Raw genomic sequence first — 26672 nt, forward strand, 5'->3', positions numbered from 1 at the left:
CTTCTTGTCATTTCTACACCTAAAGCCTCAAATTCCCACTATGTCCCCAGAATACAGCTATAGCCCCACCAGGTTCTCTTCATGAAATGCAGGTTCTGCATTTCATTTATTTTAATAAATCTTGTCTGTATAGGCAAATGAAAGGTAATCTAAGTCTGAGGAGTAAGTTAACAGCCATTTACTACTGAGAAATATTATTTAGAAATACGAAGGGCCTAGAGGCACCTGGGTGGCCAGTCGCTTAGGCACCCGACTTTGGTCCTGGTCACGATCTCACAGTTTGTGGGTTAAGGCCCCATGTCAGGCTCTGTGCTGACAGCATGGAGCCTGCTTCGCATTCTCTGTCTCCCTCTCTCTCTGTCCTTCCCCCACTCGGTTTCTCTCTCTCAAACTAAACATTAAAAAAACATATTAAGGGCTTATAATTCATATTTTATAAGATTAATAGATCTCCCTATACTGGCAAAGTGACAACTCTAGTTTCTACACATCATACATGACACAATGACCACCTACACACCTCTACACGTTCAAGTTGCTACCAATAAATATTTCTGGAGTGACATACCATACACAAACCATCCTTTATTGATATCTACTGAAAATTTATTCTCGTATTATATGAAATAGCATTAGAATAATGCATTAGAGCAATTATTCCATAAAGAGAACCTGCAACACTGGTTTGATAGAAGATCCTGTTTTGTTTTTAGTATTTTTGAAGTTTATTTATTTTGAGAGTGAGAGTGAGAGTAAGAGAGAGAGAGAGAGAGAGAAACTACAAGCAGGGAGGGCAGAGAGAGGGAAGATATGAAGAAAGCTCCACACTGTCAGCACAGAGCTGACAGATGGAGGCTTGAGCTGACTAACTAGGAGATCATGACCTGAGCCAAAACCAAGAGTCGAACACATACCCAACTGAGCCACCCTGGTACCCTGGTCTTGTTTTGTAATTTCTCTCAAATACCTTTCTACCTAATATATTACCACTATCCTCCATTCTTACTGAATTACTTAACTTTTCAATGTGTTCATTTCCAAAGCATGCATAACTATTAAAAAAAATCAAAACTGGGGTGCCTAGGTGGCTCAGTCAGTACAGCATGTGACCCAAGAGTTCAAGCCTCATGCTGGGTGTGGAGATTGCTTAAAAATAAAATCCTTTTTAAAAAAAAAAATTAGAACTTTTAGAAAAAAATTTTTTTTAAGTTTATTTATTCTGGGAGAGACAGAGACAGCATAAGTGGGCAAGGAGCAGAGAGAGAGGGAGACAGAGAATCCCAAGCAGACTCTGCACTGTCATCATGGAGCCTGACATGGAGCTCGAACTCACAAAACAGTGAGATCAGGACCTGAGCCAAACGAAGAGTCAGATGCATAACCAACTGAGCCACACAGGTACCCCAAAACTATTTTTAATGGCTATCTTCTAATCAGGAATAATAATGCAAACAAACAAAACCCAAAAACCTTTTATTGGTAAGGAGCCCACAGTGATTATGTTTCAGAACATATAAAATGTATGAGGCAAACACTGACAACATCAAGTAAAATACTAAAATACACATAGATGCTAATGCATTTTATTGATTGACGTTTCTGACCCATGATCTGTTTAAATACATGCTTTTTGGAATCAAGGAGATGAAAAAAAAACAGGTAAGAGATGGGCTACTGATTTTGCCCCAGTCTCTTTAAACACAATTTTAATTCAAAATTCTCTCGCAAACACTTAAAATTCTTAGAAAATCTAAGTAAGATGGGCCTACTCCAAGTGATTCTACAAAACTTGGTTTTAAAATGACACAAGTTATTCCCTAGGAAACAGTCTCAATAGTACCAACTGCAATATATATCGTACAGTTAGACTTTTATTTTTAAGGGTGGAGGTTAAAAAAAAATAATTGGGGGTATTAGACCTGAAATGGAATTTTTGAATGATAAAAATTCTTGTGATTCCATAATAGACTGGAATTTTGTGATTTTCATGCAGAAAAAATTAATTCCAGCAACTTTAACTGGAAGTACAAATAGATATGCTTGATTTTTTTTGTGAATTTAAAAACTGTAATTTCCACTATAGTGCAGAAATTTGCAATTCTGTCAAGTTATAAATTTATAAGGCTGGCATATTTTAAAAGGAATCATTTGTCTAGTAGGTGAGCCCTGTTTCCTATCTGGCTTATCAATCACAAATGAGTTTGAGGTTCACTACTCATCACTCACCAAACAGAAGTGATTTTTTTTAAAATACTCCTTTTTCAGGGGCACCTGGGTGGCTCAGTCGGTTAAGCGTCTGACTTCAGCTCAGGTCATGATCTCACAGTTCGTGAGTTCAAGCCCCGCCTCGGGCTCTGTGCTAACAGCTCAGAGTCTGGAGCCTGCTTCAGATTCTGTGTCTCCCTCTCTCTCTGCCCCTCCCATGCTCATGCACTGTCTCTCTCTGTCTCAAAAATAAACATTAAAAAAAAAAATTAAAATACTTTTTCATTTAAAAAAAACTATCTGAAAAAAAATCTCATTGCTGGCGTTAGGCTAAGATTTTTTTTTTAAATGGTTCTTTAATCATTTAAATGACTCTTATTATTAAATGATAATCATTTAATGATTCTTTAATCATTAAATATAAGATCTGGCTGAATTTAAGAATGAAATGTTAGAACTGAGACACCACTAACAGTCTATATATTGTAAACAGAAGAAAAGTCATTTATAAGAAAGTGCTGGAGTAACTATTCTAATAAGACTTCATTTTTCCTGCTTCCGATTCTGTGTCTCCCTCTCTCTCTGCCCCTCCCCCGTTCATGCTCTGTCTCTCTCTGTCTCAAAAATAAATAAAACGTTAAAAAAATTAAAAAAAAAAAAAAAAAAAAAGGGGGCGCCTGGGTGGCTCAGTCGGTTGGGCGGCCGACTTCAGCTCAGGTCACGATCTCGCGGTCCGTGAGTTCGAGCCCCGCGTTGGGCTCTGGGCTGATGGCTCAGAGCCTGGAGCCTGCTTCCGATTCTGTGTCTCCCTCTCTCTCTGCCCCTCCCCCGTTCATGCTCTGTCTCTCTCTGTCTCAAAAATAAATAAAACGTTAAAAAAATTTAAAAAAAAAAGACTTCATTTTAATGTTTTACTAAAAAAAAGCTTTAAGTTCATAGGTAAGGATTCTCTAAGGACCTGAAAAGGTTTTTTGAATATTTGATGGGAAATACTGTATGCCCTAAACGAAATGTGAAAATTTAAGGACTTATGTTCAGTGAATATCCCTTAGAAATATCAAAAGACTAATACATAACTCAACTGGTTATAATGCACTTTAAAGTAGTAACATACACGTTGTAATAAATCTTAAAAGGCTATGCTATGGTTAAATCAGAGCAAAACTTTTTAAAAGTTTGATCTTAAAAACAGTTATCTTGAACTATGCAAATAGTTCATTTTCATTTTTAGAGCTTATAATTCTCAGCATTCCTGACCTCTTGCAATTAATGGATCTTCTGAAACAGAACTATAATTGGCACAGTATGTCTGGTAGGTCTCAAAACCTATTTTCAAAAATAGCATGGAATAAAACAGCTCTCACAAAGCACCATTCTTTTGGTATTTTCAACAGAAAACTGTATAATTTTATGAACCTCAATGTGTAAGTATCAAGCTAAACTTTAGATTTGCTGCTAAATCCAATATTTAGGAAACTAAATAAAACAGCCATTTTGCTCAAGTTTTGAATAAACTTCAGACTGTTAATACACAACATACCCAGGCATAATCACAATTTTGAGTTAAAGTAGAGCCAAGCAAAGTGCTACATTTTGAGTCTCACCATGTTTGATGCATTCATATGTTGTATCAGCTTAGAATCAGGAACTATAACTTGTGGTGCAGCAGCTAGTAAAAAGAAAAAAAAAAGACACATGCAAACAAGGAACCATGAGGTTGTTTCATAATCCTAAGAATGCTATACAATGCTGAAAATTTTTTCACATTTTCTGCATTCAAATGCATTCACCCATTTGATATCTCAGAATGTTATAAATATCTATAAATAACAGCTGTGACATACCCATCTTATACTAGAAAACATCAATGAAAAAAAAGAATTAAGTAACAATACATAAGGACACAAAAGAATTTGGGAACATGAAGTAGTGAGACACCTAATATTTATATGTATACAGCTCTGTGCATTCTTAAACTGGAAATCATCAAACACAATTTAATCCTGTCTTGGTAACTCAGCATGAACTATTTTATCGATATAATGATGCTACTGTTGGAATGAATTATTAACCCCTTAAGAATGAGCTAAAAAAAAAAAAAAAAAACTCTAGTTTTTTTTTTAAACCTACAGAGCCCTTTTGTCCCATTTGACAGTTGCCAGAATCTTAAGTTACTTCCAACAATGTTTTTAAAAATATAAATCAGAAATAATGGCAATATTACAGAAGTATAAAAGGAATTAAGTGTTTGATTCCGCAAATTTCAGAGAATAAATGATAATCCCATTATCCTAATATTCTCTGAGTGAAGAAAATCAAATTTTAATTTATGATGACCTAAAATCCTAGTGCCAGACCTGAAGGCAATAGGAGGAACAGTCATCAAAACAGATTAAAAGGAATAAAAACAAACAAAAAACAAAAAAAGATTAAAAGGATAAAATTATTTGATGCAGATACAGAATAAAATCAAATATTAAAAGTCATATTTGGCATAACAGTAAAATAACCCAAATAGACATTTCTACTGTACATCATTTACCATATATCACTATCAATTTTAAGTCTTAAGTATATTCTCAGATACTCTCAAATGAGGCATATGAGTAACTGAACTGTTACTTTGAAATAAAATTTTTCATATACCTTCATTCTCCTTTCCAATAACAAGATTTACAAAACTCAAATGCTCCGAAGTTTCATAACTGAACACATTTGTCATGACAGAAAATACTTGTTATATGCAACAGGCCAAGCTTCTTAGCCTTTTCAGGGCCCAAATTTTCCTGAGCATTGAAATGTTCGAAGAGCTACTTCCCAAAGCTTTTGTAAAGCTTCAGTGACACAAAATCTACGAAATTACTTGCACAGTACAAAGCACTATGGACACAATCTATAAATACTTGGTTTTTCTTACCTTGAAACCAAGTAATATAAATTAAGATATGTTATATATACACTCTTCGCTTAAAAGAAATCTAATTCAATTTACACTTACTAAATTACTAGGAAATTGAAATTTCCGATTGCCATCATTACAAAAATTCTCCAACGTTTCAGATATATTTATAAACACTAAACTTAAATAGGTCTTTGGAGGAATAAATCCATTTCATTACAAAAGTAGATGATTTTCCCATATAAAATAATGAAACCCTTAAATAAACCTTTATAGATTTGACTTATTATAGGAAATCCGGCATTATGTAGACTTCTCAGAAGTATTAATACTTACCTGAGTATCATCTTAGGCTCTCAATTAGTTAACCAGTTGTTTATCATTACTACAAAAATAAAATCCACTTTTTATATAAAATCTGTCGGCAAATATATATATACCAATCCCTCGGCCAATAGAAAGGAAAAACCTAGAGTATTTCTCTTCTTTGAAAATGACAAATTTCAATTCCAAGTTGTAAGTAGAAGAATATACCCAGCCTCACCTTGCTGTGAGGCAGGAATAAGGACCTGCTGGGTCTGCGCTTGCTGAGGTACCGTCTGCTGTGGTTGAGTTTGCTGATGGTGGTGGTGGTGGTGATGCTGCTGTTGCTGAGGTTGGTGTTGTTGTTGAACTTGCAGTAAAAGCTGTTGCTCTTCTGAATGAAATCCATCGACTGCCCTAGACTGCATTAGTTTATTCTCCCACAACTAAGGTAAAGAAAAGAACATTCTAAGTGAACATCAAGGAAGATAAATCCAGACATGGACAAAACATATTAGCCTGTTCATAAAATTCTTCCATTTTCAAAACTGATACAACCACAAAATAAACCAACCCCTAATTCTTATCCAAGTGTATGCAATAACCAAAACTAATTTTTTTTTTAATTTTTTTTTTAACGTTTATTTATTTTTGAGACAGAGAGAGACAGAGCATGTACGGGGGAGGGTCAGAGAGAGGGAGACACAGAATCTGAAACAGGCTCCAGGTTCTGAGCTGTCAGCACAGAGCCCAACGCGGGGCTCAAACTCACGGGCCACGAGATCATGACCTGAGCTGAAGTCGGCCGCTCAACTGACTGAGCCACCCAGGCGACCCCAAAACTAATTTTTAAAGTATCAAATTTCAGGGGGGTCTGGGTGGCTCAGTCAGTTGAGCATCCGACTCTTGGCTCAAGACATGATCTCACGGATTGGTCTACGCTCTCAGAACAGAGCCTGCTTAGGATTTGCTCGCTCTCTCTCTCTCTGTCCCTCCCATGCCCATATGCTCTCTCAAAGTAAACAAAAAAACATTAAAGAAAGTATCAAATTTCATTTTTTGCTATCTTAGAGTACTGGAGAATTTTCTTTTTATATCTTCAAACTTTCTACAGTAATTCCTTAGTAATTCCACTCAGTTTCACAGAAGCAAGTTTTTAATAATCAAAGATTATCCTTTTGTAACACCAAATCAATTACTACTTTTATGGAAATCTTTCTTTAATGAAATATCTTTTAAATTATATATGCAAAACATAAATTCATCTTCTCTTGATTTGAACAACGAGAAACATTATACAGGCAATCCTCAAGTTAGAAAAGGGTAACTTTCCATCTGTCCAATCCTACACAAGGATAAAGCAGCAGCAATGCCTAAGGTTTTTAGAGGCACTCTCAACCCTCTACACTTTTTGAAATTCCCCTCTGTCTTCCATCATGACAAGAAATGACAACCCTTTTCTGCTTTTCCCCTTCTCTTTTCTCATCACACCATAGGACAGCTTTTATGATGGGGGGGGGGAGATCAAGACATGGGCAAAAGGAACACAGAAAATAAAGTATTTATGACTATTTCATCCTTCTTCCTAACACATTTCCTCTCTACCAGACTGTTCAATCTAGAGAGCCTCAACCCTTATAAGAAACTGCCCAAGAAAGGAACTGTTCTTTAAATATACAAATGAAATTTAATTCAGTCATTTTGTACACAAGCACCTACACATACTTTGTTTTCTCCCCTAAGATATGCTCTTGGAATATTGCCTAACTCACCTGAGGCTTCTATCAGATCCTTCAAGAAGCTCCCTTTACCAATACTCAAAGATTTTTATAATCTCCTGACACTTCCAACTTCTAGAAATTCTATATTTGTAGCTACATGCTAATTACAATTCCAGCATAGCTCTAATGGCTTGCTGAAAAAGTAAATTAACGGTCAATTTCCCAAAGCAACCATTCCCCTAACAGGTTTAGTATTTAGACTTGCCTGAAGACTATTCTTACAGAGATAGTAACAATATCTATCTCCTGGTTTGCTGTGAGGACTAAATAACATATTCATGTAGTTATCAGAGTCTAGCATAAAGTCAGCACTAATAAATGTTATTTTCATTATTATGGTGGTGGTGGTTATTAATTGTGTAACAGAACATGACACCAGAAGTCAGAAACCCAGTTAGTCCTAGTCTGGCCACTATTTAGCTTTGTGGACAAATTACATATCTTTCTTGGGCATTTTCCTCATCTAAAAAGAGAACAAGTTCAATTACTTCTAAACTCACTTTCAGCTAAGAAATCTAAGTCTCTGAAAAATCTCAGATTGAAAACAGCTCTTTCTAGGGTAACAAAGAATGACTTTCTGGGAGCCCAAGTTGCATCTGGTTCATCTCCATGAAGTGGGCATCTAGCATAGCACGCAGAGCAAAATGGACACCTACACATTGAATAAAACACATTCCAACTAACATATAGTAAGGCTTCTAAACAGTCTGCACTCACCCAAACCTTCTACAGCACCTGGGTGGCTCAGTTCGTTAAGCATTCGACTTCAGTATAGGTCATGATCTCACAGTCCGTAAGTTCGAGCCCCATGTCAGGTTCTGTGCTGACAGCTCAGAGCCTGGAGCCTGCTTCAGATTCTGTGTCTCCCTTTTTCTCTGCCCCTCCCCTCTCTCTCAAATATAAACATTAAAAAAAAAAAGAAAAAAAAAAAAAGAGTCTAAAACAAAACAAAACCTGGTCTCTGGTGAGCCAAAAATCACGGTAAAAAAAGTACTATTAATTAATGCTTTAAGAAACAGTTGTGTTTAATCCATGTTTTTATTAAATTGAAAGCTTCAGTTTTATCACCTCCAATTGATCTACCAACTGCAATCTGATCCATCACATTACTTCAATGAAACTTCCATGGTAATGGCAAATATTAGTAATTATGTATCATGTGCTAAGTGCTGGGTACTACTCACCTAGCCTCTGAAGTCAACGGCTTATGGGTCAGAATCCACCCAACACCTCATCACTACCGTCACTATCCTTTCCAGAGGATTGTTTACTGTTACGGGCCTGCTTCAAGTCCTCTCCTCCCACCAGCACTACTGTAAACTGTAATGACTAAGTCCTCTGAGCTCCCCACATCAAGTCATAAATTCTGCAAATAATTACTGAGATCTCCTATCTACTAGACACTAGTAGAGGCATTGAGAACAGACAGTGAACAAACCTGATAAATATCCTTCTCCTCACAGAGACTACATTCTAGTGAAAACTTGTTCTTCCAATCTATCCTCTACTACAATAATCAGTGGTCCTCAAAATGTGGTCCCAGGACAAACAGCATCAGCATCACCTGAGAAACTGTTAGACATACCAATTCTCAGGCCCCACCCCAGACCTACTGAATCAGCAACTCTTGGGATAGAGCCAAAAATCTGTTTTAATAGTCTGTCCAGGTCATTTTAATGCATGCTATTAAAGTCTAAACTAATGCATTTCAAACTGCATACTGTAGCCCTTTAGTGGGTTGTTAAAATTTAATTTTTTTTTTTTTTGTAAATATAACTGAATTAAAAAGCAAATGTCAGACTACCTATCAAGTCACTCGCTGGAGGAGAAGTCCAAAAATCTGCATTTTAACTAGCATCCCAGAGAATCTTTCTCACTTTAAGAAAAAATCAAGCTCCTTAGTACAGAATATGTCACCTCTCCTAGCTGCTACTATAACTTGTATTCTATTTTCCTAACAGTGTCCAACTACTTGCAGTTCCCAGAATACAGCATACGTATCTCATGTCTAAATCTTAGTAAACTACTCCCTCTGACAGTCTCCTCACAATTCCCCAAACAATGCAAATGTCAAAGTCACACAGCCTCAATGAAATCACTGACTGCCTCCATACCCTAGAAATATTTCTTCTGTACTTTTCACACTGTTTATCATCTCTACTAAAGTATGAATTCTTTCAAGGCAAAGACTATGTGTCTTATTCAGAAGCTAACAAAATGACTAAGAGCTTATCAGACATTTAGTATTAATTTCAAAGAGAAGGGAAAACAAACTTGTTTTCCAGCATAATATTTCTCTGTAAGGATACTACTGACATTCTGGCCAGGACAATGCTTTATCATACAGGGTAGTGCCACAGGAAGTGTACAGAAAATACAGCATTCCTGGCTGTAGCCTACTAAATGCCAAGGGTGTCCACTAGTCACTAAGACAAGCAAACATGGCCCCATACATTTCCAACTGCTGGGGGTTGTGGGAAGACAGAAGAAAGGGGTGATGGGAGTAGTCCACAAAGAATCCCCATTTACTAAGCACCAAATACTAAGTAATGTAAAAAATACAAATACAGTACCCTAAATACTTAACATTAAAATTTAACATCACATAATATAAAGTTCAAATTGGCTGAATGTTTTCTCTCCAATTTCATTTTTTATACGATTTTAATTGTATTTATCAAAATATTCTATTTTTTTAAATTATCAGCTATTTAAACTAAACAATACCCACTTTTATCAACAGAGATAACATTAATACTAACAACAACCAAGAATACTGAACTGTTACATATTTATTTATTTATTTATTTTGCTAAGGAAATAGGAAGAACTATTTTTCTTCCTTTTCATAATACTATTTTCCCTCCAACACAGTAGCTATTATTTCTGGCAATCCTACTTCAGCCATCTTTGCCAGGTCTCTGAAATTAGACATGGAGAAAATTCTTTTTCTGTTCCCCAAATGACTCAGATATACACCTGTGTATCATGTTAACTAGACTAATACTGTATTCTAACTGTGCACTTTGTGAGTACTTTATAGGTACAGACTCATTTTTACAAAATCCTAGAACACTGACATTGTTACTAGCTCCTTTTTACAGCAAAAGAACCCAAGGAACAAGAAGTTATATAATTTATCCAAGACCACCAACTAAAAGCAGGCAAAAATGAAGAACAATCCAGGCAGTCTGACTCCACTGTTTCCAGTCAGGGCTGGATTCTGAGAGTGAGCAGGCACACTAGGCAACCTGCTTGCCTCACCCTAATCCCAGCTCTGGTCCAAGTTTCTAAACTCTACACTATATTCCTGTTATCAGAGCAGGCCTAGTCACAACTCTGGTACCTTCTTTTTACTGGTAAGTATTGAATGTCATCTGGAGACAAAGGCCTAGGTTCAAGTCTCTAGCCCATGATAAATGACCCCATCAAAGCATATTCTCTCCAAGTCTATTTTTTTATCTATAAATTTTTATTAATCTACCGCTTCCTGGCAGTCTGCTAGGCTAGAAATTCTGAAGAATTCTACTTTCACAAAATATCTAGCTCCTGAATAAAACATAAGACAAATTCATTTACGTATGGGCTCTCTTGAACTGGGGTTGGGGAACAGAGTTTTCCACAAGGACAAATGAAGTGGAATAATGGATTATTGTTCAAGTTATGACCCAAGTATTTATATATAACTAGAATATATTTAAAATAATCGTTCTCCATCAGGGGTGGTTTTGCCCCCAGGGACATTTGGCAATGCATGGACACATTTTTGGTTGTCAGAAATGAAGGGTGCTACTGGCATCTAGTAGGTAGAGGCCAGGTATGCTGCTAACATTCTACAATGAACAGGACAGCCCTCTACAACAAAGAATTAACAAATGTCAAGGTTGAGAAACCTGATCTAGAGACAAAGTGAGTTTCAGATTTGTCTCCAATTGAGAAAATTTTTTCTCACGGTTTTATTGAGAAAAGAGGTCATGGTTTTTGTTTTTGTTTTTTTATTTAAATCCAAGTTAGTTAACATATAGCGTAATGATGGTTTCAAGAGTAGAATTTAGTGATACATCACTTACATGTAACACCCAGTGCTCATCCCAGCAAGTTCCCTCCTTAATGCTCATTATGCAGTTAGCCCATCCCCCACCCAACACCCCTCCAGCAACCCTTCCTTTCTTCACTATATTTAAGAATCTCTTATGGTCTGCCTCCCTCTCTTTTTATCCAATTATGTTCATCTGTTTTCTTAAATTCCACATAAGTGAAATCATATGATATCTACCTTTTCCTGACTTACTTCGCTTATTAGCATAATACACTCTAGTTCCATCCACGTTGTTGAAACAGCAAGATCTCATTCTTTTTGATTGCTGAGTAATATTCCATTGTGTGTGGAATATTATATATATATGTGTGTGTGTGTGTGTGTGTGTGCATATAAATACATACACACACACGTGCTTTTTCCATTTGTCAATCGAGGGACGTTTGGACTCCTTCCATAATTTGGCTACTGTTGAGTGTTGCTATAAACACTGGGGTGCATGTGTCCCTTCAAATCAGCATTTTTGTAACCTTTGGATAAATACCTAGTAGTGTATTGCTGAGTTGTAGGGTAGTTCTATTTTTAATTTTTTGAGTAACCTCTGTACTGTTTTCCAGAGAGACTGTGTCAGGTTGCATTCCCACCAGCAGCACAAAAGTGTTCCTCTTTCTCCACATCCTTGCCAACATCTGTTGTTTCCTGAGTTGTTAACTTTAGGAGAGGCCATGTTTTATATCTCCCATAGTATTTGCTATTGAGATATGGGGAGCTCTGACAGTGTAGAAAGAAAGATGATTTTATCATTCACTTTAAAGAGGATTTCTAGACTGTCATTCCCATCCATAATCACTCACCAATCCAAATCACAACTTACATTCAAATAGAGATTAAAAAATGGGGCGCCTGGGTGGCTAAGTTGTTTAAGGGTCCAAGTTTGGCTCAGTCTCGCGGTTCATGGGTTTGAGTTTCGCGTCGGGCTCTGTGCTGATAGCTCAGAGCCTGGAACCTGCTTCAGATTCTGTGTCTCCCTCTCCCTCTGCCTCTGCCCCAACCCCACTCGTGCTCTGTCTGTGTCTCTAGTTCTCAAAAATAAACAGTAAAAAAATATATTTAAGGGGTGCCTGGGTGGCTCAGTTGGTTAAACATCCAACTTCAGTTCAGGTCATAATCTCATGGCTCCTGAGTTTGAGCCCAGCACTAGTCTCTGTGCTGACAGCTTAAAGCCTGGAGCCTGCTTCAGATTCTGTCTCCCTCTCTCTCTACCCCTCCACGGCTTACGCTCAAGTCTCTCTCTCTCTCTCTCTCATATAAACAAACATTAAAAACATTTTTTAAATACATATATTTAAAACATGTATGTATAGATAGATCAAAAATCAAGACTGTGATTTTTTTTTTTATTTCCCATAGTTTATACATTAAAGTAGGCCTATAGTGTTTCAAGAGATAACCTAGAAAATTGGGTTGAATTTTTTTTTTAAGTTTATTTTGAGAGACAGAGAGAGAGAGAGAGAGAGAGCATGCACAAGCAGGGGAGGGGCAGAGACAGAGAGAGGAAGAGAGAGAATCCCAAGCTGGCTCTGCTCTGTCAGTGTGGAGCCCAATGCAGGGCTTAAAGTCATGAACTATGAGATCATGACCTGAGCTGAAACCAAGAGTCGGATACTCAACCAACTGAGCCACCCTGGTGCCCGGGTTGATTTTTTTTCCCCATCACTTCCCTTCCAGCATTATCTAGTTAAACTTTAAATTACATGCACAGTCACTACTCATCTTAATTCATAATCTAATTCACCATGTATCCTTCACAGCAGTAGGGAAATTTTTGATAAAAGTTTGTGAAATAGCCCAAAAGAGGAGAGGAGGGGCTAGAACTAATGACAAAGTTCTTTGTAAAACACAAAACACAAAATCAATTGTTAGTCTTTATTAGCAAGAATGTCTAAACCTGTAGAATCTAATACAATATCCCCTAGCCACATACACATGGTGATTTAAATTGGAATTATAATTAAAAACTCAGTTCTTCAGTTCCACTAACTACATTTCCAGTGCTTAACAGCCATATGCTGCTAGTGGCTACTATACCGGAGAACACAGATATGGAATGTTTTCATCACCACAGACAGGGCACATTCTGGAAATTCTAATGAGATTCTGAAGAAATTTAGTACAGAGAATTAAAATAACATAAACTCAGTTTAGCCTAACAGTTTATTTTTAAATCCAGTGACAATCTAGAAAAGAAGAGTATGCCCCATTTGGAAAAACAGTAAAAATATTACAGTACTTTGTTCAGTTAGATTATGGAGTCATGTTTGTTATTAACCAATTTAATTAAATATTTACTGAATACCAACCACATATGGAAGGCACTGTGTTAGAGGCTAGGGATTCAAAGATGAGTAATTCACAATTTTTGTTATTAAAAACTAGCCACTAAACAAACAAAAGGTGCATAATATATATATCATTCAATATATTACATACTCCATTGTATAGATTACACTAATATATATTTAAACAGCCAAATATAATAAAAATACAGGTAGAGCTATTTAATCTCAAAGACAACTCATTCTCTTTGAGAGAATGCCTTGATTCTATTGGAACCATTCAGAAAAACCAATTCCCCACACTTTGTGAAAAGCAAGAGTAGATAACCAACAACCTGGATTAACTGCCAGTATGACTTAAGGTAAGTCTTTGGGGCTGATTTCCTATATTTAAAAATGTTGCATCTTCTACATAAGTTCAAAGTACTTTAAGGTCAACCATTGTACCAGTGTAATGTAAACAGCAAAGTATTTGCTCCACAGAACACAAAGGAATCAAACTAATCTTACTCTTCTCTTATTCATACCCTGAGATACTTTATGCTGTTTCAGTAGTTTATATTGCTATTCTTCCAACTCATGCCTCAAGAGTTGGTGTCCTTTCACTAGCGATTCTGGATACCTACTCTTTACTTTTAGTAACCATTACATTTCTCTCAAGGTAAATAAAAATTTCCTCATTTCACTTAAATCTATGTATTTTTCCTTCCTCCCACAGGCAGATTCTTGTTAAAAACTCTACAGAAGTTGCCCACAGATGCCTAAACACCCTAAGATACATTTTATCACCATAATAAATATGAGGTTTGCTTTATTTAAAATAAGTTGCTAGGGGCACCTGGGTGGCTCAGTCTGTTAAGCAACCGACTTTGGCTCATGTCATGATCTCACAGTTTCTGGTCCGAGCCCCGTCAGGCTCTGTGCTGGCAGCCCGGAGCCTGAAGCCTGCTTTGGATTCTGGGTCTCCCCCTCTCCCTGCCCCTCCCTAACTTGTGCTCTCTCTTTCTCTCAAAAATAAACATTAACAAAAATTAAAAAATAATAAAATAAGTTGCTAAGCTGCAGCCTCCACACTTCCACTGAATGGATAAATAATGCCAAAACAAATGTTCTTAGCATTGTGATTACTGTCCTCAAGGAACTCAATATCCAATTTCTAAGCCAGCAGTTCTAAACCTTTTTGGACTCAGGATCTTTTATTCCTTTCAAAAATTACTGAGGACCTCAAAAAGCTTTTATGAAATTATAACTAAGTTGTTTTTTTTTTTATGTTTACGAATGCATTTAAAAACAGCAATGTATCCATTATATGTTAACATAAATAACATATCTTTAAAAAAAATAACCATATTTTCCAGATCAAATTTAGTTGACAAGTAGCTTAAAGAAAAAATAGCTGGATTCTCCTATCTGCTTCTACATCTACTTTGTTGTTTTGGTTGAAGTAGAAGAAAATCTGTCTTCCCACAGCTAGGCAGTTGGGAAAAGAAAAAGTATTTTAAACTATGGTTTCTTAAAAGTTAGCTATAATGTGGAATCTGAAACCATACACAAAATCCATTAATTTATCTTTCACTTTGAAAGGATTTTGCAACATCATGCATTGGTCATTTGGAAAATACAAATTCACTGAATTATGCAGATATTCCAAATGTTAATACATTTCATTAAAGAGTATCAAATAATGGCACTTCTTAATAGTAACAGTGATCTCCTCTGGACCCTTAAGTAAACATCTTTTTAATATTCACTGCATCAAAATGGGATGCATACATAAAGCACTGTGCATATGGAACAGTTACCTCAAGGAAAAGCACTTGTGGATTTGAGTAGCTACTTTAACTGGCCACTTGTCAGAACACAACTTTTACTGGAAATATGACAAACTATGATTTCCAGACTTGGGCATTTGGCCAACCTCATGGACCCCCTGAAACAATCTGTGAGGAAACCTCAGGACTCCACAGACCTTATTTTGAGAACCACTGTTCTGAGCAATATGGCAAAAAGATTGCATGATTTATTTCATGAGTCATTACAATACCAAGAAAACATAAATGCTAAATAAGAATATCGAACTGCTTCCGCTTAAATCCAAAAAAATCCAAGAGACAGAAAACCAGTTCCAAAGTAAAATAGATTATAAACCCAATATTTGGCCCATGTAAAAAAAAACAAAAAACAAAAAACACACAACTTAAGAACGTGAAATTCGTTCACCCAGCACTTAATTTCTACAACATAAATACATTTTAGAATATATGTACATTAAAACCATAGAAATAAGGAAGAAAAAAAAACTGTCAAATAATTAGACCATAACCATCCATTAATGGACTAAAACAAACCTATAAGGGGGAGCTTGGGTAGCTCAGTTGCTTAAGCCTCGGACTCTCAATTTTGGCTCAGGTTATATCTCACAGTTGTGAGATCGAGCTCCACGCTGGGCTCTGCACTGAAAGCACAGAACCTGCGTGGGATTCTCTCCCTCTCTCACTCAAAATAAATAAACTTAAAAAAAAAAAAGGTAAGTCCTACTAATTTCCACATCACATACAAAGAAACTGAAATATAAGCAATGTGCCTAAAGTCAGAGGGAGGATGGACTGTAGAGCTGGGATTTAAAACTAGCACCCTTCACCTAACTTTATACTGCCTCCTGCAGCAAAGTTGAACGTTCATCCCATGGAAAAATTAGGGATCAGTCGCGGATTGAAGAGAGTATTTTAAGGGAGGAAGGAAAAAGTATGACTACTAAAAACAACAACAAAAAGAGGGAGGCAAACTCACAGTTTTCAGTTCCATCAGAACTTGCTCATCAACTCCATCATCCAAAAAGATGTCTCTCACATCATTAATAACATCTTCAATCACAGATCTGTACAATTTAGGCTTTAAAGGAAAAATAAAAGACTTGAAAAAGATCATTTTTTACATATTAAATGTATGACACGTTTTCACAAATTCAAAACAAATTAAACATAATCGTTTCTCCAAATATCTAAAACTTATTTTAGAAGATACAACTTTAAAGATATCACCATCTTAACAAACCTCATTTGCTTCAGTTAAAATGAATTATTTTATGACTGCATATTTTTTTAAAAGGCGTAGACTACTTAATGTAATTTGTATGGGAAGATCCTTACACATACAAGGTCCACACAATTTCCAGTTATAATTTCCTATGTTGTTATACTCAAAGCACCTAATGTGATCCAATAACAGCTTTATGGGTTGCTATGTCTGGTTCCCATTATTCTTTCCTTTGTTTGACTCCTCTTCTATCTCAGAGCCTCCTCATTAAGCTTTAAACTAGAGAACCTTCATCCTACAGTTATTTGTGACATCTGCAACCTAAAAAACATTCAAATTTAAGTATCACCTAATTTTTTGTTGTTGTTGTTGTTGTTATTAACCAGTCTGTGCCTTTAAGCTACACCATTATACTGTTCATATACCCACACTAACAGGTCTCAGAAGTCCCAGAGAAACAAGGCACACTGATCTCTTTCCCAAGATTTCTTTCCTTCAACCACTGCCCAAATGATATTATGAAATAGAATCATGGACAGCCTCAATGTTTGTTTTTTAAATTATTATTACTATTATTGTTGCTATTTCTTGGGAGGGGTTGGAGGGAAAGATGACTCCTAGAAAGTTGCCAGAAGAATAAAATGATACAGATGTGAAAGCACTTTCAAAAGCATAAAGTATTTTTTAAAAATCAAAAAAGGTGATAGACAGTAATTTGCCCAACTCACATCCTATTTTTAACATGTTAGGCAAAAAGTTTGCATGTCAGTGGGACAAAACTAGTGGTGCCTCATTATAAATCCTACCCATTATCACACACAGTTAAGATTATCAGACTTTTTCTTTTAATGTTTGTCATTTGTGTTTTATATCCTGCTTATAGTAAAAATTACTGGTTACCCAATAAAACCAAGGGTTTGCTTTCATAACCAAAGCCCAAACAAATTTAAATGTTTCATTAGCATCTCTATCAACAACATGGTTATCACAGGAGAACCCTCTAAGAAAATGTGTCCTTGCAATGCCCAAAATATAAATAATGAGTTCCTCTGTACAATTTACCTCAAGTATTAAAAATTATTCGTTCCTCTTCATTACAATCAGAAAAACAATTCACATATCTGGGTTCTCACTTTTGCTATTCCACTCACTAACCTTTTATTTTGCCAAATCTGCCTCTGTGAACTTTAAATTTTCACATGCAAAATGTAAAACTCTACATGGCCTCCTTATGTTTAACATTGATTCTATATATAAGGAAAGTGTAACTGACTATGGGTATCACCTTATCCATGGTGACTTAACCACTGAATTACAAAAATAACATTTAAAAAGTCGTTTTATTTTAAGCCAGCAATGATCCTTAAAGCATTATAAAGAGGTGGTGAAACTTTAAATCGGTACTCAGAATCTTAAATTGATGATGAAAATTATTTTTTCAGCCAATTGGATACTTTGGTGTTTTCTGAAGTCAATCACTCCTAAAAACCTCCAGCTTGGAGATCCAGGCATTTACAAGTACAAAATTTGTTTTCTTCAGGTACTCCCCATTTAATGAAACCATTCTGTTTTAGGATTTTGCTTATGTGCAAAATCACCCACAACCTGACCATTTAAAGGATTCTTAAAAGCACTGTAGCTGAAAGGAAATGTGTATTCTTCATGAAGTATAAACACACAGAGAATAATTTAGCATTATTGTTCATAAGTTGATAAGCCCTCAAAATACCGATGTTTTTAAAAGCATGGAGGTACAAACACACAATTTGAAACAAGCAATTTCCAAGTTATTATTTAAAATGCTAAACCTTACTTGAGCCAAAATTTTGCCTTCTACAAATTACCAAGTAATTTAGGTTTGTCCTGGTTTTCTTAACACAGATATTCCAAACTTAAAAACTGGTAAATGAAAGAGCCAAGACAGTGGCAGTACCCAATGATTAATTAGAAGGTTCCTTTCAAAGTGTTAGTCTCCTGGGGTAATACTGGGAAATAAATTGGATTAACTTCTGTATGGGATATCGATATGCAATGAAACAGAAAACACTATCTACTTAGAATTTTAATTTTTTTCAATCCGGTTTGCACTAAACTTCTTCACTCTTACTACTTACAATTCCCTTATAGGTAAATGTACCGTGGGCATAAGGTCCTATGTTGAAGCTTTTAGGCACTTAACTATTTCTTCGAAAAGCTTTTTGTCTCCAACACTTAATAGGAAAACATGACACATCAGAAGCTTTGTTTCTAACATATTTTCTGAATACTTAATGATCAAAACACTACCAAAGTCCCCTGAAGCCAACAGTTAATGTAGGAAGCATTTTTTTAATCCCCGTCAATAACGCACTTATTTTCCAATACAAAAACGATTTGACATCTGAGCTACAATTCTCTTTAAAAGCAAAAATAAAAATAAAATGAAAAGAATGGACACCAATTCTATTTTCCCCTAACAAAGACAGGAAATCCTAGCTACTGCATCAAAACAATAAAAAACTTGGGGCTCTGAGAGCGGCCCTGTTGGGTGCGAAATAACAGGGTAAGGAAAGGACCTAGAAATAAACTGAGCTCTGCACGTTCCTGCCTCTCGCCTCGGGAGCACGCACCTCCCAGCCCCGCTCTCAGCAGCTCTCACTATTTAAAGCCGGATCTAGTGTTTAAATGGAGAGGCGGTGACGTAGGCCTGAAAAGCACCTTCCCATCCTGGCAGAGTCTATATTAGAGAGCGGCAATGGCTCTATATAAACAGGGCAGCCAAAGGGAGGAGGACCACAAGGCTCAGGGACTGAAAAGCAGGGTAAGCGGCCGCAGCCATGATGGATCGACCCGAGTCGCCAACGGTATGGAGTCGGGCGGCCGCGGGCTTGTCTGCGGCATTTGGGACCGGGCAAAAACGTGTTTTATTGTCAGAATAAAAATAAGAGTGGGGTGGACTAGTGATCATATTGCGTTCGTGACTGAAAAGGTTATTTATGTGACTGCTTTTTGCAAACCTACGTGATCGCAAGTAACCAAAAAGGGTCAATGGGAGAAGTAGGCAAATTTCAAGGCGAAAGCGGGGGCACTTTGACCACTGTAGGTTCTTGTTTGCTTTGGTGCTTTTGCTAGTGGAAGATACGATGGGGGTTTTGCTTCCCCTTCGCCATTTTACCGATTCGGAAGGAACCGAGATAAGTGCTTTTCAACCTTCGTCCTTTTTTTTTTTTTTAAAGAAATATAAAATGGCCCCAGTGAAGGCTCCCTAAGCACAACCGCCAGAAACACCCCAAGTAACCCCCAAAGTAGCCGTTCACCTTCCACCGCATTGAAGTGGACCACGGTGGGTACTGGGGACTCGCCCAATTCCCCAGACGCGGTTTTTGTTCTGAGGCTGCTCCGGGAGCCCTTCTCGAGCCAGTGTGGCCGGACCCGTCTCGGGGGGAAGCGGCGGTTTCCCACCCGCCCTCCCTCCCGGCGGCCGGGGTCTGGGGCCAGGGCCGCGCGCTCGCCCCGGCCCAACGGCCTTCGAGGCCCGGACCGCCCCGCGGCGGCCCCAGGCCCCGCCGGCGCCCCCGCCCTCCCCGCCGCTGCCGCCGCCGCCGCCGCCGCGAGCCCGAGGCGCCCCCCCGCGCCCGCCGCCCCGGCCCGCTCCGCCCGAGGCGGGAAGTGGCGGCGGCGGCCGCGCGGGCGGCTGAGGAGAGTAGAGGCCGGGAGTCGCCGCCGTCCCCGCCCCCGCCCGGTCCGGCCGTTGCTGCCGCCTGAACGAAGCCCCCGCCGGCCACCAAACCACGTCCTTACCACGGTGTTTGTATTTGCCGAGTTCGCCATTTCCACACACAACACAAACAAGAGGGGGGCAAGCCCGAGAAAACAAGATAAAAACAAAACCAAAAAAGAAAAAAAGAAAACCAAAACACCCGGAGGGTGGCCCAAGCCACCGCAAGACTGGGGGTAAAAATTTCAAACAAAATCGGATCCTGAAAGAGTAGAGGGGAGCGGTGAGAGGAGGAGGAGGAGGAGGAGGGGGGCAGTCCTCCCGGAGCTAAAAAACCTCGAGAATCGCCCTTAAGAAAAAAGCCACGACCCTCGTGGGGTCCGGGGGGCGTTGCCCGCTCCCCACCCGGCGCCAAGGAGGGAAACCACCACCGGTCGCCGCTCCCCGCGCCGCCGCTGCCGCCACCGGCTGCAGCTCCAGCCGTCCGGTCCGCCCGCTTCTCCCCTTTATATAGTGAGCCAACGAGCTGCGCGAGCCGCCGCCGCCGCCGCTGCCGCCGAGAGACAGGGCGGAGGGGGAGGGAGGGGCGGAAAGGGCGGGGGCAGAGGTGGGCGGGGCTGAGCGCGAGACACCGCGAGAGCCGCGTGCGCAGGCGCGCCGGGGCGGAGGCCACCTTGGGCCGCGTCGTCACGCGCCGTGGAGAGCGCTGGGCGGGCGGAGCCTTGTGGCCTGGAGTAGTGAAGTCGCCCCGCAGGTTTCCCAAGTCTCGCGTGATCACGTGGTGGCCCCCACAGGCGGAAGTGTCCGACAGCTCTTTTGGGATAAGGGGCTTTTAAAGTATTGCTGGAAGCGACGTGCGTTCTGGTGACACTCGAGTTCAAAGCTACCTGGGACCCCTCCTGTCAGGTGTTTCTGCATCTCCCTGAGCTGGAGGAGCTAAGAAATATGGAAGGGGCACTGGCAAGCTGCCTCGCTAGCAATGGCTGCGGCGGAGGACTAGTCACGTGACCCCGCTTCCGGTCCCGGAGGCGCTCGGACTCCGGGCAGAGTTTTAAATGCGGAGTCATCTCAAGGGAGTGAGCTTAGAACTCCGAGGCTTTCGGTCGACTTGCGGAGGGTGGGCCTTTGGCCTGCGAAATTGTGTGCCTGTTCCTAAAGGGGAGGAAAGCTGGCTTGGGCCCACTGTTAACACATTTCAGAATTAGTAACCTCTGAAACCGGCTGAGTTGTCTCCCCCAGTACAGCTAAAAGTCTCTGGGTTTCATTTCCCTCAAGGTTCGTCCACCTAGTAGACCGTGTACTTTAAGTGATTTGTTGCGGTAGTGGAAATGCCAGAAACACACAACAATGAAACATGAGCCATCGGATTGTGACAGCACCATAACGTTCCCCCCTCCGTTGTTCTGTTTTGCTTTTTTAATACTGCCCAAATTCTGTGATTCCACGTGGACTGCGTGCAGTGACTAACACCTAAAATACTTGCCCTTGACCCACCAATTCTCGTGGCCTCTCGCTGTGAGAGAGCCGGCAGAAAAAGTCCATGTCTTGGGAGTGTAATTAAATAGGCGTTTGCCCTGCTCTGCTCAGGCAAATCACGCCTTTATGGCAACATTTCACGCAGAACAGAGAATGCTCTGTTTGGAAGGCAGAACTCACAGTACCTAATTCTCTTGTCCGTAGGAATTTTGAGAGACACGCGGAATGTAGTCTGGACAAGTGAAGGAGTTTATCCTCATAAAGCAAAACGAAATGTCACAGTTATATGCCTCTGAATGCAGATTTGGAGAATATCAAAGGCAGCTTACCAGAGAGGAAAATATGCGACCTGCCAGGACCTGAAGGAAGAACTTAGAGAAAGCAGAGCCATTAATACTCAGAAAATGGGAAGTTGTCGGTATGTTTGAGATGGGCAGAGAGAATATCAAATAATTTTGAGATTTCTTTTAAAACCTCCTGACCCTAAATTCTTGCCTTAACACTCAGGTGCATTTCACTTCCCTGCACAGCTGCCTGTTTGTTGAGGAAACTTAAAGAAAAAAGTCATAGGAAAACAGTGCTCTTGATACATAAAAATGGGGTTCCATCAATATTTGTAATTCATTTAATATTCAGGTGACCATTAGCCCGACAAGTTATTCTAAACAGTACAGACCCTGGTAAATTTCACCGCTTATTATTTTAAGAGGACTCCTTTTTACCTCATTATGTGTACATACTACCGAATAATTTGCACATGGAATCCCTCTCCTTCCACCTCATTTTCTTCCCTAACCATTTGGTATTAACTAAATGATAAGATGTTTTGCCATCAGTTAAGATTAAGACCACTGTATACAGAACGTGGGTTAGAATCTAGATTTACTCTCCATGGACTTATTCCCAGGGGTATTAGTGACAGTTATATTCTGATTGAGTCTCATCTCTGAAGTAACAAAATATAGTCTTTGGATTAAAAAGGCAGAAAACCCAGCCTTGCACTCCTTAAGACCTTCATACTTCCTAGAGGCTCTGAGATGGCCTCTTTCACACATTTTAAAAGCACTTGGCTAATTTTTACCTAGAACTCTTCCCTCTCCCTCCAGTGTGCATGGCACCTAAGTAACCACCATGTATTCCGTTCCAGTTTACTGTTTTCCAAATGCTCATTTAGTTGTAATATGCCTCCAATCACTATATATGTGTGCCAGCCAGCTTAATTTCAGGAAGAGATATTACCTGATCTTGCACCAAAATAGTCGGTGTGAATAATTTGAAGGCCACAGCCATTTAATTCACAAAACTGGAAATCTGTGAACAGAAATCTCTTCTCACGTAAGACTAGATTTAGCATTATTTTTAAATTGTTTTTATATGAACTTTTTGGGGAGGAGCAGAGCTTAAATATCTTTTCTAATTTTAGTACTTCTTGTACCATATATGAAGTATTTATACTGCATTATCAGTTTGCAAACTCATACTTTGTAACAACTATATACTTAAACAGATACATAATAGTCCTCTCTTTCTTTGTGATGAATCTTTTTTTTTTTTTTTCAAAATTTACTGGATGAGAAAAAGTTACTTCTTCTTAATGTTAATATTCTGCCTAAACCACTGGATAACTGCCAAACAACAAAAGCAAAGGAAAAATGTAGTGCATGAATTTTAATATTAAACAAAATGACACCAAACCTTGTATGCCCAAACATTAAAATGTTTTACTGTCCACATGACTATTTTAACAACAATGCCAAGAAAGAAAAAAATCTAAAAAGATTGCGCCTGGAAATTAGATTGCATTAAAATCTCATTATATAACTTACCTGCAGTCTCCATGTTCTTAAAATAATAGATCAGTAAAGCTAATTCTGGCATATTTAGGCATCACACAGCCCTTATATGCTCAATAATTTTGGGCACTTGTGGAGAATATAGAAGTGAAGAGGAAAGATCTTGTTGCTCAAGCTTACCAATCCTAATGAAAGCCCCTATTGTAAAGTTAGTGCATAGTTACAGCATTTATTCAAGATCTTAGAAGCACTGATGTATTTCAGTCCTACCAAAAAAATAATATTCAGAGTTCACCTATTTTTTAGGCTTTTGCAAGACAACAACAACAGCAAAAAACCTGTTGGTTTCCATATGCAGTGATGTTTGATGTAGTATATAAAAAGAAATTACTGTTCACACAAGTTACTTTTATACACATGAGGTGGAGATTTTTTAAATCTTTTTTTTTAATGTTCTCTCCCTCCCTTGTAACTTATAGTTTAAAATTGCTACTCCATATCTTAAAACAGCAACTAACTTGCAATTGTTTTTTGTATATGGAAATATAAGTCAGTTAGTGGTGGCTTAGCAAAAATAACTTAGTGCAGAGTCTGTGCAATCAAGTTTGACAATGCGATTACTTTACTGTGAGACCTTCTGCAGTAACTAAACCTCTCTGTGCTGATAAGATGAAATAGTAACCACCACCTATGATTGTTAGGAAGATCAAGGGTACTAGAAAGTGTTTTGATAAGTATTGGGTGGATGTATTTATTATTAATGGTAAGTGTATTAACAGCTACATCAAAGTAGGGGGAAGGTCTTTTTAACTCACTTTGTAGAACACTAGTATGAGATTTTAATAATTATGCCAGTGGTTGATGATGAATTTATTCACAAAATAAATTTGTTACCTTAATTTTTTTTGTTACTTTAATTTTGTTACTTAATTTACCTTTGGCTAAATTTTGATACCTTAAGTGGCTAGTATATAGCGTAACTTTTGTATATAAATATAATATATGCTGTCATGAGATAAGATTCCTTAAGCAAAATGTTGATTTATCATTGGAATTAATCAGGTTGCTTGGTTACACACATGTACAGTTATATCTAGCAAATTACAGATGAATTTACCCATTGACCCAGCAACGCCAATTCTAGGACTCTATCTCACAGATATAGGAGCAAAAATATGAAAAGTGTACGCCCAAGACTATTCATTATGGGACTGCTTATAACATCCAAAGAAAGGAAACACCCTTATATGTCTTTATAAGGTTGAATAAACCATGGTATTTGCACACAGTGAAATACTATGCAGCTATAACAAGGAATGAGAAATATCTCTATTTACCACTATAGACTAATTTTCTTTTTTTTTTAATTTTTTTAACATTTATTCATTTTTGAGAGACAGAGAGAGACAGAGCATGAGTAGGGAAGGGGCAGAGAGAGGGAGACACAGAATCTGAAACAGGCTCCAGGCTCTGAGCTGTCAGCACAGAGCCCGACATGGGGCTTGAACTCACAAACTGTGAGATCCTGACCTGAGCTGAAGTCGGACGCTCAACTGACTGAGCCACCCAGGCACCCTAGACTAATTTTCAGTATAGTGTGTTATGTGAAAAAAACAAGTAGAGATAAGTGTTCTTTGTATGTTACCATTTAAGAAAAGAGGAACTATAAAAACATGTGTACATACATACATACTTATGTTAAAAAAAAAAAAAAAGGAAAGATAAGCCATAATTTTTTTTAAGGAAGGTTACCTATGAAGACAAGGAGAAAATAATATGATGACAGGAATAGAAACTAGAGAATATATTTTTATATTTTACTCTGGAAACATTCACTTAATTATAAAACAAAATTATTTATAAAATAAAATTAATTTTAATTAGTCTCAAAACTGAAAGACAATAAAGCAAATAAAGCTAACAGTATTTCATAGCACACAGAGAGGAAGGAACCTTTTCAAGTGACTTTAAAACACAGTAATTTGAGTCTGCATCTTTAGTGAGATATTTTCTAAAAACAAATGTGAAAAAAAATATTTGCTCTTCTCTGTATTGTTGATGATAATGTTTGTATATCCTGTTTTTTTAATGGCATGTGGGATAAATAAAATGAGTAATTATGTGATGTTCTAATTACATTATCTCAATTATTCTTAAAAACTGAGATTTCCAACATGGGGTAAAGGAAATACAGATACAAGATAGAAGCAGGAAGAGTAAAAATTCTGTAGTCCTGAATCTGAGTTAGAAGTATCATGGTGCAGGGGCACCTGGGTGGCTCATTAGGTTAAGCCTCCGACTTCAGCTCAGGTCATGATCTCATGGTTCGTGGATTTGAGCCCTGCATCAGGCTCTGTGCTGACAGCTCGGAGCCTGGAGCCTGCTTCAGATTCTGTGTCTCCCTCTCTCTCTCTCTCTGCCCCTTCCCCGCTTGTGCTCTCTCTCTCTCTCTCTCAAGAATAAACAAACATTGAAAAAAAGATTTTTTAAGTATCATGATGCATTTTGTCTTATTTTTTCCCCTGCCTCTGAAGAAGCCTAGAAATAACTAACCCAGTGGCAATGAGTATACCTAGTACATAGATTATGGCCTTTCAAGACCAGCACTCCTTGGATAAATGTCTTATTCTGATCCACATCAGGAGCAAGAAATGTCTCTTTTTTTTTTTTAAATAATAAAAACCCAGACCCAATATATTTTAGCCTATGAAAGACACATAGCTCTGAAAGAGCCTAAACACAGCGACCAATCTAGTAACTGTGAGCATCTCTAGCTCCCAGATTATGATCTTGAAATACCATTTTCCACTGAAAGGAATCAAGGCTCCTTGCAGATATTGCTGACTCCAGAACTAGAGCAAGAAAAATATCAGTTTGAACCAAATGAAATTGCCAATTATTGCCTGACCTAATACAAACTGAATCTAGAATATCTTTTCATACAGATAGCAAGGAAGGTGTATTAGTGTGCCGGGGCAGCAGTGACAAAGTGCCACAAACTGGGTGGCTTAACATAACGGAAATTCATGCTCTTACAGTCCTGGGAGCTAGAAGTCTGAAATCAAGGTGTCAGCAGGACCATGCTCTCCCTGACACTCTGAGTAGAC

At 38.3% G+C, this 26672-nt stretch overlaps 1 protein-coding gene and 1 non-coding gene across 2 annotated transcripts in view; both read right to left on the bottom strand.

Annotated features, from left to right (window-relative positions):
* The window catches only part of GTF2A1 (general transcription factor IIA subunit 1), a 43884-nt gene extending 23031 nt beyond the window's left edge, over positions 1-20853 (bottom strand). The window contains exons 1-4 of the mRNA XM_019461935.2: positions 20380-20853; positions 16354-16455; positions 5649-5853; positions 3810-3874 (exon numbers count right to left, since the gene is read on the bottom strand). Of these exons, the coding sequence (XP_019317480.1) occupies positions 3810-3874; positions 5649-5853; positions 16354-16455; positions 20380-20409 (402 nt within the window). The 5' untranslated portion in view covers positions 20410-20853. The remainder of the gene's footprint in view (positions 1-3809; positions 3875-5648; positions 5854-16353; positions 16456-20379) is intronic.
* Positions 4448-4590, bottom strand: LOC128773351 (small nucleolar RNA SNORA79). The gene has a single exon (XR_008417617.1). It is a non-coding gene; the product is annotated as a small nucleolar RNA SNORA79 (small nucleolar RNA).
* Positions 20854-26672: the final 5819 nt, after the last annotated feature.

Source organism: Panthera pardus, unplaced genomic scaffold, assembly GCF_024362965.1.
Source record: "Panthera pardus isolate Hobbes unplaced genomic scaffold, ASM2436296v1 HiC_scaffold_24, whole genome shotgun sequence".
NCBI lineage: Eukaryota > Metazoa > Chordata > Mammalia > Carnivora > Felidae > Panthera > Panthera pardus.